We start from the raw sequence: 19,670 nt of genomic DNA, 5'->3' as shown, positions 1-19,670 counted from the left end.
TTTTGCCTAAACAGGCCTACCGGTTTAGCGTAATAAACACAGCACTGCAACTCATACCACCTTCATAATTTCACAACTTTTCCATTTTCCATTACATTTACTATACATTGATTGTAAGCACAACTCAACAGTATTAGTTTGTTATAACTACTTGGACCACTGTATTAATGCAACATAATTCAGAATGACGAGGTTGGAACAAAGCACAATAAAGTGAATTGAGTGACTAATCCAATGCAAGGTTTATTAAGAGTATTATCAATAATACAAAGGAGCTACTAGAAACAATATCTTGTTCCCTATAACACAGGCACACATTTGAACTATTTGTTATTAGGCTACTATTAGAGGTGTGACGAGACACCCAGCTCACGAGACGAGATGAGAAACAAGTTTGGGTTCACGAGATTGAGACGAGACAAGATTTTAAAACTATTTTACAGAAAACTTCAATGAAGAAATAAGACTGTAAAAATAGTCCTTTTATTCAATCGAAAGTCACAAAATGAAAACCAAGCACCGAAAGGTTTTGCCATAAACTCAAATGACTGGCTTCTCTCCTGTATAACTAACAGTAACACATTTACTTATTCCATATGTAAGTACTAGAGACCCAGACTTGAGTAAAAGTAGAAGTGCTATATCAAAAAAGTGACTTGAGTAGAAGTTGAAGTGCTCTTTAAGCACCACACTTAAGTGGAAGTACTAAAGTATTTAACATTTTTTGTACTCAAGTATTGCAAGTAGTTTAAAATCTACTACTCAAGTACTGAAAGTAAAAGAACAAGTATTGTGTTGTGTAGAAAGCAGTCAAAAGTTTGAATATCATATTGTTTGTATTATTTCAAATGTTTAGCCTAAAGGACACTCACAATTCCTTTGGCTGTAGCAGCAGTACAAGGAATGATTCGTAACATTTTTAGGGGTCCAAGCCCGAGTCTGGAAGAACCGGTGGTAGCAAAGCTACGCCGTTCGCACAGCAGGGCTGTGGAACCCTATTGTTTTTCTAAGGATTATTATTTTCCTCCATATTATTTTTTTTCTTCTTCGCCTAAAACTCAGACTACAGCCTAAACCGTACATGGTGGGGGGGGTTGCCATTTTCAGGACTGGTCCAAAACTCAGCAAGGACCTCAGGCGCAACAATTGACCCACTTCCACCACTAGGTGGCGCTAGCAGAAAAAACGCGTTTGGCCCTATAACTCCAACACCGTACATCTGACATTCAAAAACCATATATCCATGCATTCCCTGGATCCAGCTGAATCTCCTGATATAGGCCGCCTAGACTTTTATGTGTGAAAAATTGTGATTTATCAAAAACCTACTTTTTCGATCTCCTCCTAGACCGTGCAACCAATTGGCACGTAAATTGGCAGGTAGCATCTCCAGATTGACCTGACAAAAAGTTATTAAAAGAATTTTGATAGGATAAAAATTGCGCATATTAAGCACGAAGAAATTTATGTAGCTAACTATGAAAACACCAACTTTGCCATATCTCGGCCAAAATAAATGTTATCAACGCCAAACTTTATATTATTGGTTGCCATGACCCTTTGGAGGTCCCCCACGCGTTTTATGAAAATTGGTCACTAGGGGGCGCTACTAGTACAATACGTTTATATCTCTTGAACGGCTCATCTGATATTTACAAAATTTGATGATTACCATCTAGGGCCACTCCTGAGGCCAGCCCTAGAGTGGGGTACTGAGGGGTCAAAGTGGCCTATGGGACCCAAGTCTAGATTCACCACTTACACTAATGTGAACAACTTTAAATATACAGGGTAGATGGACAATGGGTCATGGACCACACATACCAAAAATTACACATGTGGACCAATAGGTGGCGCTATAATGTTTTTGTTGCCTTTATCTCCCACATTACACATCGCACATTAGAAAACCTTAATCCACGTGTTCCTTGAATCAAGCTGAATCACATGATATAGGCCACGCCTATTTCTGCTTAACATCTTTTTTGCAATATCCAGTCCCTCCAGAAAAATGTGATTATGCGATCGCATAATTCAATGCATAATCAGCCAAAATCTGCATAATTACTGTATGCGGGGGCCACATTTTTTCAAATACGCCGCACTTTCGCCGCATAAATTTTGCTTGCATGATTTCATAATCCCCGCATTTTTGTTGCAAAAAAGTCACATATATCTTAGCAGAAAGTTGAAAAATTGCACACAAGAGCAGCCATTTTCCATAGAACGTTATGAAGTGACGTAATTACGCAACGTGAACATCATCGAAAAGCAGGGTGTTGCAAGTAATACTTTTGTAATAATAAATACTTTGCATCCCCCCCGGAAAATCACACCCATATTAGCTAAGACTAACGTTAGTTCTAATGTTAGAGGCATAATTCATACATTGGCAAGGATTTAAGAACATTTCAAAAGCCTTGCACGTATCCCAACAACAGAACGGATGAGAGACACGTATACAGTCCTTTATTTATGGTGCTATCTTACACTACATCGTTAATATTTATATTAATACATAAAACAGACAGACTGCAGTGCACGACGACACAAACAGATGAATGGTGAAGGAAGATTGATTCAAAGTAGTGAGTGATACAGAGTGCACTGTAAAAAAATGTATATATTATTTTTCTTATTATTTGGGGGGGCTTAGGAACATTTTGGGGTAGCTTCAGCACCCCTAAAATAGGCCTAACGACGTCCCTGGCAGTTATCTTATGTAAGTCACACACATTTTTCAACTTCGGAGATTTGCTCCTTGGGGGAAAAAGAAGTTACCATTATGCCTGTTCATACTAATCAAATGAACTGGACTTTGTGGTGAAGTGTAGTCGGATGCGAAAGCCTCCTTACTTATATTCCATTATATTTTAAATTGTTACCTGCCACCAGAATTTTGTGTTTTCCTTGACATGAATATTTTCACCATAAATTTGTGCCAAAAAATGTATCAGAATGGGAGGACCCCCAGACCCCCTTTCCTCAATTGTTGAATTGGTGTGCGAAGAGTAATATCTGCGCATGTGAAATGGTATTATTTGCTAGTGGGAGCATGTTTTCTGTCCTCGCGAGATATGACATAAACCTGACGCTATAATAGTATAGCATGTCAAAAAATGCCAAAAAAGTCATAATATAGTATGTTGAAAAAAATTAATAAAAGTCATAGTATAGTATGTTGAAAAAAGTCATAGTATAGAAAAAAAGTATTGTATGTCGAAAAAAGTTGAAAAAAAGTCTTGTATAGTATGTCGAAAAAAGTTGAAAAAGTCATAATATAGTAAGTCTAAAATAAGTCATAGTATAGCATATTGAAAAAAAGTCATAGTATGTCGAAAAAAGTAAAAAGAAAGTCATAGTATAGCTTGTCGAAAGTCATAGTATAGTATGTGGAAACAAAGTAAAAAACAGTCGAAGAAATGTCATAGTATAGCGTGTCGAAAAAAGTCACGTATAGTATATACACGTATAGTCATAGAAGTAAAAGAAGTAAAAAGAACACATTGAAAGAAACACAATTTTATTCATGTACAAGTGTTACACAAAAGATTCATAGTATAGCATGTCCTAAAAAGTCATAGTACATGTTGGAAAAAGTCATAATGTCGAAAAAAGTCATAGTTTAGTATGTCGAAAAAAGTCATAGTATAGTATGTCGATAAAAGTGGAAAAAGTCATAGTATATCATGTTTAAAAAAGTCATAGTATCCTATGTCAAATAAAGTCATAGTATAGCATGTCGAAAAAAGTCTACTTTATTAAGGTAGTGTCACACACCGCTATCATGAAACCAGGTTTTATTGTATGATGTTAAGAAATGTCTGTCTTGTGTGACTTTTAAAAAGAAGTAAAAACATAACACATTACATGTACAAGTGTTAGACATTATTGCTAAAACAAATGTCATGAAAATTCATTGTATAGCATTTCCTAAAAAGTCATAGTATATGTCTAAAAAGTTGAGAAAAAACGTCGTAGTATAGTACGTTGAAAAGTCATAGGATAGAATGTTGAAAAAAAGTCATAGTATAGTGGGTTGAAAAAAGTCATAGTATAGTATGTAAAAGAAATAGCCATAGTACAGCATGTTGAAAAAAAGTGATAAAAAAAGTTCTAGTTTAGCATGTAGAAAAAGTCATAGTATAGTATGTCGACAAAAGTCATAGTATAGTATTTCGAAAAAAAGTCATAGTGTTGTATGTCGAAAAAAGTAATAGTATAGAATGTTGAAAAAAGTCATAGTATAGTATGTAAAAAATAGCCATAGTATAGCATGTCGAAAAAAGTGATAAAGTCATAGTTTAGCATGTAGAAAAAGTCATAGTGTTGTATGTCGAAAAAAGTCATAGTGTTGTATGTCGAAAAAGTAATAAGTACGGTATGTTGAAAATAGTCATTGTAAAGCATGATGAAACAAGTCGAAAAAAAGTCATAGTATAGTATGTGGAAAAAACGTCATATGGTATCATGAAAAGTGTTACACATTATTGCTAAAACAAATGTCATACAAATTCTCAAGTCGAAAAAAGTCATAGTATAGTATGTTGAATAAAAGTCACAGTATAACATGCCGAAAAAAGTTATAGTATAGTATGTCGAAAAAATGTCATATTTTAGCATGTCGAAAAAGTCATAGTATAGTATGTCAAAAAAGTCCAAAAAAGCTCATACTGCCTGAAAAGTCATAAAAGTCATAATGTATAGCATGTCAAAAAAAGTCATAGTATAGTATGTCCAAATAATTCAAAATATTCATAGTATAGTATGTCTAAAAAAGTCCTAGTATAGTATGTCGAAAAAAGTCACAGTATAGTATGTCAAAAAAAGTCATAGTATAGTATGTCGAAAAAAGTTATAGTATGTCAAAAAAAGTCATATTTTAGCATGTCGAAAAAGTCATAGTATAGTATGTTGAAAAAGTCATATTATAGTATGCCGGAAAAAGTCACAGTAGCATGTTGAAAAATCGGAAAAAAGTCATAGTATGCCGAAAAAAAGTCATATTTTAGCATGTCGAAAAAGTCATAGTATAGTATGTTGAAAAAAGTCGAAAAAAAGTCATAGTATAGTATGTCGAAAAAAGCTCATACTGCCTGAAAAGTCATAAAAGTCATAATGTATAGCATGTTGAAAAGTCATAGTATAGTATGTCGAAAGAAGTCATATTATAGTATGTCTAAAAAAAGTCCCAATAAAGCATGTCGAAAAAAGTCATAGTATAGTATGCCGAAAAAAGTCATATTATAGTATGTCTAAAAAAAGTCCCAATAAAGCATGTCGAAAAAAGTCATAGTATAGTATGTTGAAAAAATCATAGTATAGCATGTTGAAAAAAGTCGAAAAAGTCATACTGACTGAAAAGTAAAAATGTACAAGTGTTACACATTGTTGCTAAAACAAATGTCGAAAGAAGTCATAGTATAGTATGTCCAAAAAAGTCATAGTATAGCATGTTGAAAAAAGGTCAAAAGTCATAGTATAGTATGTCGAAAGAAGTCATAGTATGTTGATAAAAGTCATAGTGTAGTATGCCGAAAAAAGTCAGTATAGTATTTTGAAAAGTCATAGTTTAGCATGTCGAAAGAAGTCATAGTATAGTATGCCAAAAAAGTCACAGTATAGCATGTTGAAAAAGGTCAAATAGTAAAGTATGCCAAAAAAGTCATAGTATAGTATGTTGAAAAAAGTTGAAAAAAGTCATAGTATAGTATGTTGAAAAAAGTCATAGTATAGTATGTCGAAAAAAGTCAGTATAGTATTTTGAAAAAAGTCATAGTTTAGCATGTCGAAAGAAGTCATAGTATAGTATGCCAAAAAAGTCATAGTATAGTATGTTGAAAAAAGTCAGTATAGTATTTAAAAAAAAGTCAGTTTAGCATGTCGAAAAAAGTCATATTATAGTATGTCGAAAAAAGTCACAGTATAGCATGTTGAAAAAGGTCAAAAAGTAATAGTAAAGTATGCCAAAAAAAGTCATAGTATAGTATGTTGAAAAAAGTCATAGTATAGTATGCCGAAAAAAGTCAGTATAGTATTTTGAAAAAAGTCATAGTTTAGCATGTCGAAAGAAGTCATAGTATAGTATGCCAAAAAAGTCATAGTATAGTATGTTGAAAAAAAGTCAGTTTAGCATGTCGAAAAAAGTCATATTATAGTATGTCGAAAAAAAGTCACAGTATAGCATGTTGAAAAAAATAAAAAAAGTCATATTTTAGCATGTTGAAAAAAGTAATAATATAGCTTGTCAAAAGAAATCATAGTATAGTATGTCGAAAAAAGTCATAGTATAGTATGTTGAAAAATGTCATAGTATGCCGAAAAAAGTCATAGTATAGTATGTCCAAAAAAGTCATAGTATAGTATGTCCAAAAAAGTCCAAAAAAGCTCATACTGCCTGAAAAGTCATAAAAGTCATAATGTATAGCATGTCGAAAAAAGTCATAGTATAGTATGTCCAAAAAATTCAAAATATTCAACATATATAATGTGTCTAATAAAGTCATAGTATAGTATGTCGAAAAAAGTCATAGTATAGTATGTCGAAAAAAGTCATAGTATAGTATGTCAAAAAAGTCATAGTATAGCAAGTCGAAAAAAGTCAAAAAAAGGTCATACTGACTGAAAAAAAACATAGTATAGTATGTCGAAAAAAGTCCAAAAAGTAATAGTATATAGTATGTCGAAAAAAGTCATAGTATAGCATGTTGAAAAAAGTCTAAAAAAAGTCGTAGTATAGTATGTCAAAAAGTCATAGTATAGTATGTCAAAAAGTATAGTATGTCAAAAAAAGTCATAGTATAGTATGCCGAAAAAAGTCATAGTATAGCATGTCAAAAAGTATAGTATGTCAAAAAAAGTCATAGTATGTCAAAAAGTCATAGTATAGTATGTCAAAAAGTCATAGTATAGTATGTCAAAAAGTATAGTATGTCAAAAAAAGTCATAGTATAGTATGTCAAAAAGTCATAGTATAGTATGTCAAAAAAAGTCATAGTATAGTATGTCAAAAAGTATAGTATGTCAAAAAGTCATAGTATAGTATGTCAAAAAGTCATAGTATAGTATGTCAAAAAAAGTCATAGTATAGTATGTCGAAAAAAGTCATAGTATAGTATGCTGAAAAAAGTCATAGTATAGTATGTCGAAAAAAGTCAGTATAGTATGCTGAAAAAAGTCATATTATAGTATGTCTAAAAAAGTCCCAATAAAGCATGTTGAAAAAAGTCACAGTATAGCATGTTGAAAAAAGTCATAGTATAGTATGTTGAAAAACGTCATAGTATAGTATGTCGAAAAAAGTCATAGTATAGTATGTCGAAAAAAGTCATAGTATAGTATGTCAAAAAAGTCCAAAAAGTAATAGTATATAGTATGTTGAAAAAAGTCATAGTATAGCATGTTGAAAAAAGTAATAGTATAGTATGTCGAAAAAAAGTCATAGTATAGTATGTCAAAAAGTCATAGTATAGTATGTCAAAAAAAGTCATCGTATAGTATGTCGAAAAAAGTCATATTATAGTATGCTGAAAAAAGTCATAGTATAGTATGTCGAAAAAAGTCATAGTATAGTATGCTGAAAAAAGTCATATTATAGTATGTCTAAAAAAGTCCCAATAAAGCATGTCGAAAAAAGTCACAGTATAGCATGTTGAAAAAAAAGTCATAGTATAGTATGTTGAAAAACGTCATAGTATAGTATGCCAAAAAAAGTCATAGTATAGTATGTCGGAAAAAAGTCGAAAAAAAGTCATAGTATATATAGTATGCCGAAAAAATACAAAAACACAATTCAAAGGGGGTATATTATTGAAAAAAGTTTGAGAACCCCTGGTTTAGCATGTTGAAAAAAGTCATAGTATAGTATGTCGAAAACTGTCAAACAATTCATAGTATAGTACGTTATATTACGTTGTATAGTATGTCGAAAGAAGTCATTGTACAGTATGTCGAAAAAAGTCATAAGTATAGTATGTCGAAAAAGTTATAGTATGTCGAAAAAGTCACAGTACAGCATGTCGAAAAAAAGTCCCAATAAAGCATGTCGAAAAAAGTCATAGTATAGTATGTCAAAAAAGGTCAAAAGGTAATAGTATAGTATGTCGAAAAAAGTCATAGTATAGTATGCTGAAAAAAGTCATATTATAGTATGTCTAAAAAAGTCCCAATAAAGCATGTCGAAAAAAGTCACATTATAGCATGTTGAAAAAAAAGTCATAGTATAGTATGTTGAAAAAGTCCAAAAAGTAATAGTATATAGTATGTCGAAAAAAGTCATAGTATAGCATGTTGAAAAAAGTAATAGTATAGTATGTCGAAAAAAAGTCATAGTATAGCATGTTGAAAAAAGTCGAAAAAAAGTCGTAGTATAGTATGTCAAAAAAAGTCATAGTATAGTATGTCAAAAAGTCATAGTATAGTATGTCAAAAAAAGTCATAGTATAGTATGTCGAAAAAAGTCATAGTATAGTATGCTGAAAAAAGTCATAGTATAGTATGTCGAAAAAAGTCAGTATAGTATGCTGAAAAAAGTCATATTATAGTATGTCTAAAAAAGTCCCAATAAAGCATGTCGAAAAAAGTCACAGTATAGCATGTTGAAAAAAAAGTCATAGTATAGTATGTTGAAAAAGTCCAAAAAGTAATAGTATATAGTATGTCGAAAAAAGTCATAGTATAGCATGTTGAAAAAAGTAATAGTATAGTATGTCGAAAAAAAGTCATAGTATAGCATGTTGAAAAAAGTCGAAAAAAAGTCGTAGTATAGTATGTCAAAAAAAGTCATAGTATAGTATGTCAAAAAGTCATAGTATAGTATGTCAAAAAAAGTCATAGTATAGTATGTCGAAAAAAGTCATAGTATAGTATGCTGAAAAAAGTCATAGTATAGTATGTCGAAAAAAGTCAGTATAGTATGCCGAAAAAAGTCACAAGTATAGTATGTCAAAAAAGTCCAAAAAGTAATAGTATATAGTATGTTGAAAAAAGTCATAGTATAGCATGTTGAAAAAAGTAATAGTATAGTATGTCGAAAAAAAGTCATAGTATAGTATGTCAAAAAGTCATACTATAGTATGTCAAAAAAAGTCATCGTATAGTATGTCGAAAAAAGTCATATTATAGTATGCTGAAAAAAGTCATAGTATAGTATGTCTAAAAAAGTCCCAATAAAGCATGTCGAAAAAAGTCACAGTATAGCATGTTGAAAAAAGTCGAAAAAAAGTCGTAGTATAGTATGTCAAAAAAAGTCATAGTATAGTATGTCAAAAAGTCATAGTATAGTATGTCAAAAAAAGTCATAGTATAGTATGTCGAAAAAAGTCATAGTATAGTATGCTGAAAAAAGTCATAGTATAGTATGTCGAAAAAAGTCAGTATAGTATGCTGAAAAAAGTCATATTATAGTATGTCTAAAAAAGTCCCAATAAAGCATGTCGAAAAAAGTCACAGTATAGCATGTTGAAAAAAAAGTCATAGTATAGTATGTTGAAAAAAGTCAAAAAGTAATAGTATATAGTATGTCGAAAAAAGTCATAGTATAGCATGTTGAAAAAAAAAGTAATAATAGTATGTCGAAAAAAAAGTCATAGTATAGCATGTTGAAAAAAGTCGAAAAAAAATTAGTAGTATAGTATGTCAAAAAAATAGTATAGTATGTCAAAAAGTCATAGTATAGTATGTCAAAAAAGTCATAATAGTATGTCGAAAAAAGTCATAGTATAGTATGCTGAAAAAAGTCATAGTATAGTATGTCGAAAAAAGTCAGTATAGTATGCCGAAAAAAGTCACAAGTATAGTATGTCAAAAAAGTCCAAAAAGTAATAGTATATAGTATGTTGAAAAAAGTCATAGTATAGCATGTTGAAAAAAGTAATAGTATAGTATGTCGAAAAAAAGTCATAGTATAGTATGTCAAAAAGTCATACTATAGTATGTCAAAAAAAGTCATCGTATAGTATGTCGAAAAAAGTCATATTATAGTATGCTGAAAAAAGTCATAGTATAGTATGTCTAAAAAAGTCCCAATAAAGCATGTCGAAAAAAGTCACAGTATAGCATGTTGAAAAAAAAGTCATAGTATAGTATGTTGAAAAACGTCATAGTATAGTATGTCGAAAAAAGTCGAAAAAAAGTCATAGTATATAGTATGTCGAAAAAGTTATAGTATAGTATGCCGAAAAAAGTCATAGTATAGTATGCCGAAAAAAGTCATAGTATAGCATGTCGAAAAAAGTCATATTATAGTATGTCAAAAAAAGTCCCAATAAAGCATGTCAAAAAAAGTCACAGTATAGCATGTTGAAAAAAAGGTCATAGTATAGTATGTCGAAAAACGTCATAGTATAGTATGCCGAAAAAAGTCACAAGTATAGTATGTCAAAAAAGTCCAAAAAGTAATAGTATATAGTATGTTGAAAAAAGTCATAGTATAGTATGTCAAAAAGTCATACTATAGTATGTCAAAAAAAGTCATCGTGTAGTATGTCGAAAAAAGTCATACTAAAAAAAAAAAGTCATCGTGTAGTATGTCGAAAAAAGTCATATTATAGTATGCTGAAAAAAGTCATAGTATAGTATGTCTAAAAAAGTCCCAATAAAGCATGTCGAAAAAAGTCACAGTATAGCATGTTGAAAAAAAAGTCATAGTATAGTATGTTGAAAAACGTCATAGTATAGTATGCCAAAAAAAGTCATAGTATAGTATGTCGAAAAAAAGTCGAAAAAAAGTCATAGTATATATAGTATGCCGAAAAAATACAAAAACACAATTCAAAGGGGGTATATTACTGAAAAAAGTTTGAGAACCCCTGGTTTAGCATGTTGAAAAAAGTCATAGTATAGTATGTCGAAAACTGTCAAACAATTCATAGTATAGTACGTTATATTACGTTGTATAGTATGTCGAAAGAAGTCATTGTACAGTATGTCGAAAAAAGTCATAAGTATAGTATGTCGAAAAAGTCATAGTATGTCGAAAAAGTCACAGTACAGCATGTCGAAAATAGTCATAGTAAAGCATGTTGAAACAAGTCGAAAAAAGTCATAGTATAGTATGTGGAAAATACGTCATATGGTATCATGAAACCAGGTTTTATTGTATGATGGTAAAAAGTGTCTGTCTTGTGTGACTGTTATAAAGAAGTAAAAACACAACACATTGAAAAGAAACACATTTTTATTTATGTACAAGTGTTACACATTATTGCTAAAACAAGTGTCATAAAAATTCTCAAGTCGAAAAAAGTCATAGTTTAGCATGTCGAAAAAGTCATAGTATAGTATGTTGAAAAAGTCCAAAAAAAAGCTCATACTGCCTGAAAAGTCATAATGTATGGCATGTTGAAAAAAGTCATAAGTATATGTCAAAAAAAGTCACAATAAAGAATGTCGAAAAAAGCAATAGTATATAGTATGTCGAAAAAAGTCATATAATAGCATGTTGAAAAAAGTAATAGTATAGTATGTCGAAAAAAGTCATAGTGTAGTATGTCAAAAAAGGTCAAAAAGTTATAGTATGCCAAAAAAAGTCATAGTATAGCATGTTGAAAAAAGTTGAAAAAAGTCATAGTATAGTATGTCGAAAGAAGTCATAGTATATTATGTCAAAAAAGGTCAAAAAAAGTAATAGTATAGTATGTTGAAAAAAAGTCATAGTGTAGTATGTTGAAAAAAGTCATAGTATAGTATGCTGAGAAAGTAATAGTATAGTATGTCGAAAAAAGTCATATTTTAGCATGTCGAAAAAGTCATAGTATAGTATGTCGAAAAAAGTCATAGTATAGCATGTTGAAAACAGTAATAGTATAGTATGTCGAAAAAAAGTCATAGTATAGCATGTTGAAAAAAGTCGAAAAAAAGTCGTAGTATAGTATGTCAAAAAAAGTCATAGTATAGTATGTCAAAAAAGTGTAGTATGTCAAAAAGTATAGTATGTCAAAAAAAGTCATAGTATAGCATGTTGAAAAAAGTCGTAGTATAGTATGTCAAAAAAGTCATAGTATAGTATGTCAAAAAAAGTCATAATATAATATGCCGAAAAAAGTCATAGTATAGTATGTTGAAAAAAGTCATAGTATAGTATGCCGAAAAAAGTCATAGTATAGTATGCTGAAAAAAGTCCGTCATAGTATAGTATGCAAAAAAGTCATAGTATGTTGAAAAAAAGTCATATTATAGTATGTCAAAAAGTCATGTATAGTATGTCAAAAAAAGTCATAGTATAGTATGTCGAAAAAAATCATAGTATAGAAAGTTGAAAAAAGTCAAAAAAGGTCATACTGACTGAAAAAAACCATAGTGTATAGTATGTTGAAAAAAGTCATAGTATAGTATGTCAAAAAAGGTCAAAATGTAATAGTATAGCATGTTGAATACAGTCGTAGTATGTCAAAAAATGTCATAGTATAGCATGTTGAAAAAAAAGTCATAGTATAGTATGTTGAAAAAAGTCATAGTATAGTATGCCGAAAAAAGTCATAGTATAGTATGTCGAAAAAAGTCATATTATAGTATGTCTAAAAAAGTCATATTATAGTATGTCTAAAAAAGTCCCAATAAAGCATGTCGAAAAAAGTCACAGTATAGCATGTTGAAAAAAAAGTCATAGTATAGTATGTTGAAAAACGTCATAGTATAGCATGTCGAAAAAAAGTCTAAAAAAGTCATAGTATATATAGTATGCTGAAAAAAGTCATAGTATAGTATGTTGAAAAAAAGTCGAAAAAAAGTCATAGTATATATAGTATGCCAAAAAAAGTCATAGTATAGTATGTCAAAAAGTATAGTATGTCAAAAAAAGTCATAGTATAGTATGTCAAAAAAAGTCATAGTATAGTATGTCAAAAAAATTCATAGTATAGTATGCTGAAAAAAGTCATAGTATAGTATGCCGAAAAAAGTCACAAGTATAGTATGTCAAAAAAGTCCAAAAAGTAATAGTATATAGTATGTCGAAAAAAGTCATAGTATAGCATGTTGAAAAAAGTAATAGTATAGTATGTCGAAAAAAAGTCATAGTATAGTATGTCAAAAAGTATAGTATGTCAAAAAAAGTCATAGTATGTTGAAAAAAGTTGAAAAAAAGTCATATTATAGTATGTCGAAAAAAGTCACGTATAGTATGTCGAATAAAATCATAGTATAGCAAGTCAAAAAATACTGACTGAAAAAAACCAGTGTATAGCATGTTGAAAAAAGTCGTAGTATAGTATGTCTAAAAAAAGTCCCAATAAAGCATGTCGAAAAAAGTCACAGTATAGCATATTGAAAAAAAAGTCATAGTATAGTATGTCGAAAAACGTCATAGTACAGTATGCCGAAAAAACTCATAGTATAGTATGTCGAAAAAAGTCGAAAAAAAGTCATAGTATGCCAAAAAAAAGTCAGTATGTTGAAAAAATTCGAAAAAAATGTCATATTATAGTATGTCGAAAAAAGTCCCAATAAAGCATGTCGAAAAAAGTCACAGTATAGTATGCCAAAAAAAGTCACAGTATAGCATGTCGAAAATAGTCATAGTAAAGCATGTTCAAACAAGTTGAAAAAAAGTCATAGTATAGTATGTGGAAAAAACGTCATATGGTATCATGAAACCAGGTTTTATTGTATGATGGTAAAAAGTGTCTGTCTTGTGTGACTGTTATAAAGAAGCAAAAACACAACACACTGAAAAGAAACACATTTTTATTTATGTACAAGTGTTACACATTGCTAAAACAAATGTCATAAAAATTCTCGAGTCGAAAAAAGTCATATTATAGTATGTTGAAAAAGTCCAAAAAAGCTCATACTGCCTGAAAAGTCATAATGTATAGCATGTTGAAAAAAGTCACAATAAAGAATGTCGAAAAAAGTCATAGTATAGTATGTCCAAAATATTCATAGTATAGTATGTCTAAAAAAAAAATAGTATGTTCAAAAAAGTCATAGTATGTCTAAAAAAGTCCCAATAAAGCATATTGAAAAAAGTCATAGTATGTTGAAAAAAGTCATATTTTAGCATGTCGAAAAAGTCATAGTATAGTATGTCGAAAAAAGTCGAAAAAAAGTCATAGTATGCCAAAAAAAAGTCAGTATGTTGAAAAAATTCGAAAAAAAGTCATATTATAGTATGTCGAAAAAAGTCCCAATAAAGCATGTCGAAAAAAGTCACAGTATAGTATGCCAAAAAAAGTCACAGTATAGCATGTCGAAAATAGTCAATAGTAAAGCATGTTCAAACAAGTTGAAAAAAAGTCATAGTATAGTATGTGGAAAAAACGTCATATGGTATCATGAAACCAGGTTTTATTGTATGATGGTAAAAAGTGTCTGTCTTGTGTGACTGTTATAAAGAAGCAAAAACACAACACACTGAAAAGAAACACATTTTTATTTATGTACAAGTGTTACACATTGCTAAAACAAATGTCATAAAAATTCTTGAGTCGAAAAAAGTCATATTATAGTATGTTGAAAAAGTCCAAAAAAGCTCATACTGCCTGAAAAGTCATAATGTATATAGCATGTTGAAAAAAGTCACAATAAAGAATGTCGAAAATATTCATAGTATAGTATGTCTAAAAAAAAAATAGTATGTTCAAAAAAGTCATAGTATGTCTAAAAAAGTCCCAATAAAGCATATTGAAAAAAGTCATAGTATGTTGAAAAAAGTCACAGTATAGTATGTTGAAAAAAAGTCATAGTATAGTATGCCAAAACATTATAAAATATATGTATTTTATAACACACTGGTATTGGATCTGTACCCGGTACGGTACGACACGCAAGTTCAGGTGCCGGCATCGGTAAGGAATAAATGGTATCGGACCATCTCTAACTTACACCCCCATAAATGTCGAAAAAAGTCATAGTATAGTATGTAAAAAAAAGTTGGAAAAAAATCATAGTTTAGTATGTAAAAAATAATCATAGTATAACATGTAAAAAAAAATGATTAAAAAAAAGTCATAGTACACAACTATTTTCTATTAATGGACGTCCATTCAAGCCATTTTCAAATCAGTTGATACAAAGCTATTAAGCCTATCAGCTCCACAAAACTCAACAAATTTGTCAGTAGAAAATGGGCTAGTCTGGCGACTTTTCGCGCATGAAGACCAAATGAAGATAATGACCTCTTCTGAAGAGTCCATGTTTTTTTAATCCTCCATGTCCTCCTTGGCTACAAGAAACTGCACGGAGGAGGGGTGGGGGTGGTGCGCGATCACCGAAGGCTTGTATCATGCGGATGCAACGACATGGGGGAGACAGAAACTACGCACTATAGCTTTAAAAAAGTCATAGTATAGTATGTCAAAAAAGGTCAAAAGGTAATAGTATAGTATGTCGAAAAAAAGTCATAGTATAGTATGTCGAAAAAAGTCATAGTATAGTATGCTGAAAAAAGTCATATTATAGTATGTCTAAAAAAGTCCCAATAAAGCATGTCAAAAAAAGTCACAGTATAGCATGTTGAAAAAAAAGTCATAGTATAGTATGTTGAAAAAGTCCAAAAAGTAATAGTATATAGTATGTCAAAAAAAGTCATAGTATAGCATGTTGAAAAAAGTAATAGTATAGTATGTCGAAAAAAAGTCATAGTATAGCATGTTGAAAAAAGTCGAAAAAAAGTCGTAGTATAGTATGTCAAAAAAAGTCATAGTATAGTATGTCAAAAAAAGTCATAGTATATATGTCAAAAAGTCATAGTATAGTATGTCAAAAAAAGTCATAGTATAGTATGTCGAAAAAAGTCATAGTATAGTATGCTGAAAAAAGTCATAGTATAGCATGTTGAAAAAAGTCGAAAAAGTCGTATAGTATGTCAAAAAGTATAGTATGTCAAAAAAAGTCATAGTATAGCATGTTGAAAAAAGTCTTATAGTATGTCAAAAAAGTCATAGTGTAGTATGTCAAAAAAAGTCATAATATAATATGCCGAAAAAAGTCATAGTATAGTATGTCGAAAAAAGTCATAGTATAGTATGCCGAAAAAAGTCATAGTATAGTATGTCGAAAAAAATCATAGTATAGAAAGTTGAAAAAAGTCAAAAAAGGTCATACTGACTGAAAAAAACCATAGTGTATAGTATGTTGAAAAAAGTCCGTCATAGTATAGTATGCAAAAAAAGTCATAGTATGTTGAAAAAAGTTGAAAAAAAGTCATATTATAGTATGTCAAAAAAAGTCATGTATAGTATGTCAAAAAAAGTCATAGTATAGTATGTCGAAAAAAATCATAGTATAGAAAGTTGAAAAAAGTCAAAAAAGGTCATACTGACTGAAAAAAACCATAGTGTATAGTATGTTGAAAAAAGTCATAGTATAGTATGTCAAAAAAGGTCAAAATGTAATAGTATAGCATGTTGAAAAAAGTCGAATGTCAAAAAATGTCATAGTATAGTATGCCGAAAAAAGTCATAGTATAGTATGTCGAAAAAAGTCATAGTATAGTATAATGAAAAAAGTCATAGTATAGTATAGTATGTCGAAAAAAGTCATATTATGGTATGTCTAAAAAAGTCCCAATAAAGCATGTCGAAAAAACTCGCAGTATAGCATGTTGAAAAAAGTCATAGTATAGTATGTTGAAAAACGTCATAGTATAGTATGCCGAAAAAAGTCATAGTATAGTATGTCAAAAAGTATAGTATGTCGAAAAAAAGTCATAGTATAGTCGAAAAAAGTCGAAAAAAGTCATAGTATAGTATGCCGAAAAAAGTCATAGTATAGTATGTCGAAAAAAATCATAGTATAGAAAGTTGAAAAAAGTCAAAAAAGGTCATACTGACTGAAAAAAACCATAGTGTATAGTATGTTGAAAAAAGTCCGTCATAGTATAGTATGCAAAAAAAGTCATATTATAGTATGTCAAAAAAAGTCATGTATAGTATGTCAAAAAAAGTCATAGTATAGTATGTCGAAAAAAATCATAGTATAGAAAGTTGAAAAAAGTCAAAAAAGGTCATACTGACTGAAAAAAACCATAGTGTATAGTATGTTGAAAAAAGTCATAGTATAGTATGTCAAAAAAGGTCAAAATGTAATAGTATAGCATGTTGAAAAAAGTCGAATGTTAAAAAATGTCATAGTATAGTATGCCGAAAAAAGTCATAGTATAGTATTTCGAAAAAAGTCATAGTATAGTATGCTGAAAAAAGTCATAGTATAGTATAGTATGTCGAAAAAAGTCATATTATGGTATGTCTAAAAAAGTCCCAATAAAGCATGTCGAAAAAACTCGCAGTATAGCATGTTGAAAAAAGTCATAGTATAGTATGTTGAAAAACGTCATAGTATAGTATGCCGAAAAAAGTCATAGTATAGTATGTCAAAAAGTATAGTATGTCGAAAAAAAGTCATAGTATAGTCGAAAAAAGTCGAAAAAAAGTCATAGTATAGTATGTCAAAAAAAGTCATATTATAGTATGTCGAAAAAAGTCCCAATAAAGCATGTCGAAAAAAGTCACAGTATAGCATGTTGAAAAAAATCATAGTATAGTATGTCGAAAAAAAGTCTAAAAAAGTCATAGTATATATAGTATGCTGAAAAAAGTCATAGTATAGTATGTTGAAAAAAGGTCAAAATGTAATAGTATAGCATGTTGAAAAAAGTCGTAGTATGTCAAAAAATGTCATAGTATAGTATGCCGAAAAAAGTCATAGTATAGTATGTCGAAAAAAGTCAGTTTAGTATGCTGAAAAAAGTCATAGTATAGTATGTCGAAAAAAGTCATATTATGGTGTGTCTAAAAAAGTCCCAATAAAGCATGTCGAAAAAACTCACAGTATAGCATGTTGAAAAAAAATCATAGTATAGTATGTTGAAAAACGTCATAGTATAGTATGTCAAAAAGTATAGTATGTCAAAAAAAAGTCATAGTATAGTATGTCGAAAAAAGTCATAGTATAGTATGTCAAAAAAAGTCATAGTATAGTATGTCGAAAAAAAGTCATAGTATAGTCGAAAAAAGTCAAAAAAAAGTCATAGTATAGTATGTCTAAAAAAGTCCCAATAAAGCATATTGAAAAAAGTCATAGTATGTTGAAAAAAGTCACAGTATAGTATGTTGAAAAAAAGTCATAGTATAGTATGCCAAAACATTATAAAATATATGTATTTTATAACACACTGGTATTGGATCTGTACCCGGTACGGTACGACACGCAAGTTCAGGTGCCGGCATCGGTAAGGAATAAATGGTATCGGACCATCTCTAACTTACACCCCCATAAATGTCGAAAAAAGTCATAGTATAGTATGTAAAAAACATGTCAAAAAGTCTCCATCGTATGTCAAAAAAGTTTAAAAAAAAAAAAGTCAGAGTTTAGCACGTCGAAAAAATTCTAAAATCTCATAGTATAGTATGTTGAAAAAAGTTGGAAAAAAATCATAGTTTAGTATGTAAAAAATAATCATAGTATAACATGTAAAAAAAAAAAGATTAAAAAAAAGTCATAGTACACAACTATTTTCTATTAATGGACGTCCATTCAAGCCATTTTCAAATCAGTTGATACAAAGCTATTAAGCCTATCAGCTCCACAAAACTCAACAAATTTGTCAGTAGAAAATGGGCTAGTCTGGCGACTTTCGCACGCAGAAGACCAAATGAAGATAATGACCTCTTCTGAAGAGTCCATGTTTTTTTAATCCTCCATGTCCTCCTTGGCTACAAGAAACTGCACGGAGGAGGGGTGGGGGTGGTGCGCGATCACCGAAGGCTTGTATCATGCGGATGCAACGACATGGGGGAGACAGAAAATACGCACTATAGCTTTAAAAAGGTCATAGTATAGTATAAGTCCTAGTATATCATTTTTTATAGAAGCCACAATAGTACATATTGGCATTACCAATTTAGATTTCCTATTTATTTCCCTAATATAATGTAATGTTTGATAAACATCTTTTATATGTGAAATTCTCCATTTCCTTTTCTTCCTGCACAGGCGACAGTGACAGCACAGCAGCAATTGCCTGCTGCCTCTGGGGTCTCCTATACGGCACCCAGGGGGTCCCTAAATGCAACTACTCCAACCTTGAGTACCGGGAGCGACTGGAGCGCAGCGGCGAGCAGCTCTACGCCCTGTCACACTGAGAAAGCCGCCACAGCCTGCTGCACTAACTGAGTGTGTCCCAACATCTTGCACTGAGGGGAAACTAGGCCAAATGTTGACGTAGAGCTAGCTGGCACACTCGGTAGTACATCAATTTATTGGGCTGTCACTGAGCCACAAAGTGTGGTGTCATACTTGCCTGAAGGGGAAGCAGAGTGCCCCACTAACCCAAACAGTCACTTCTGCCACAAGGACCATGTGCCTCATGAGTAGGGCTGGGCGATATGGACCAAAAGTCATATCCCGATATATTTTGGCTGAATATCGATATACGATATATATCCCGATATTTTTTCCGCAAAGTGAGAGCAAATGTTCAGTCAAAGCCAAAATCAAATATGACATGTCACATGTAGTTTCATAGAAACAGTTGCAAAATCAAATAAATAATAAACCGGTTTCTTCACCTGGTTCATGATTAAATGCTCAGCTGTTCAAATAACAATAAAATGTAAACCTAAATACTGTATAACAGGAGTACCTTTTTTGAAATCAAAGCTCCATATTTGTGATTCGTTCCAAAGGTCAATTAAGCTTTTGATATTAATATAATCTACTTTGTTCAAAAT

The 19,670-nt window shown here is 30.6% G+C and overlaps 1 protein-coding gene across 1 annotated transcript in view; it reads left to right on the top strand.

The window, feature by feature from the left end:
* adprh (ADP-ribosylarginine hydrolase) overlaps window positions 1–19,303 on the top strand; it is a 28,149-nt gene extending 8,846 nt beyond the window's left edge. The window contains exon 8 of the mRNA XM_028567815.1: window positions 18,934–19,303. Coding sequence (XP_028423616.1) covers window positions 18,934–19,082 — 149 coding nt within the window. The 3' untranslated portion in view covers window positions 19,083–19,303. The remainder of the gene's footprint in view (window positions 1–18,933) is intronic.
* The last annotated feature ends 367 nt before the right edge of the window (window positions 19,304–19,670 follow it).

Source organism: Perca flavescens, chromosome 21 (genome assembly GCF_004354835.1).
Source record: "Perca flavescens isolate YP-PL-M2 chromosome 21, PFLA_1.0, whole genome shotgun sequence".
In the NCBI taxonomy this organism is placed as follows: Eukaryota; Metazoa; Chordata; class Actinopteri; order Perciformes; family Percidae; genus Perca; species Perca flavescens.
This window is presented reverse-complemented; position numbering and strand designations above follow the sequence as displayed.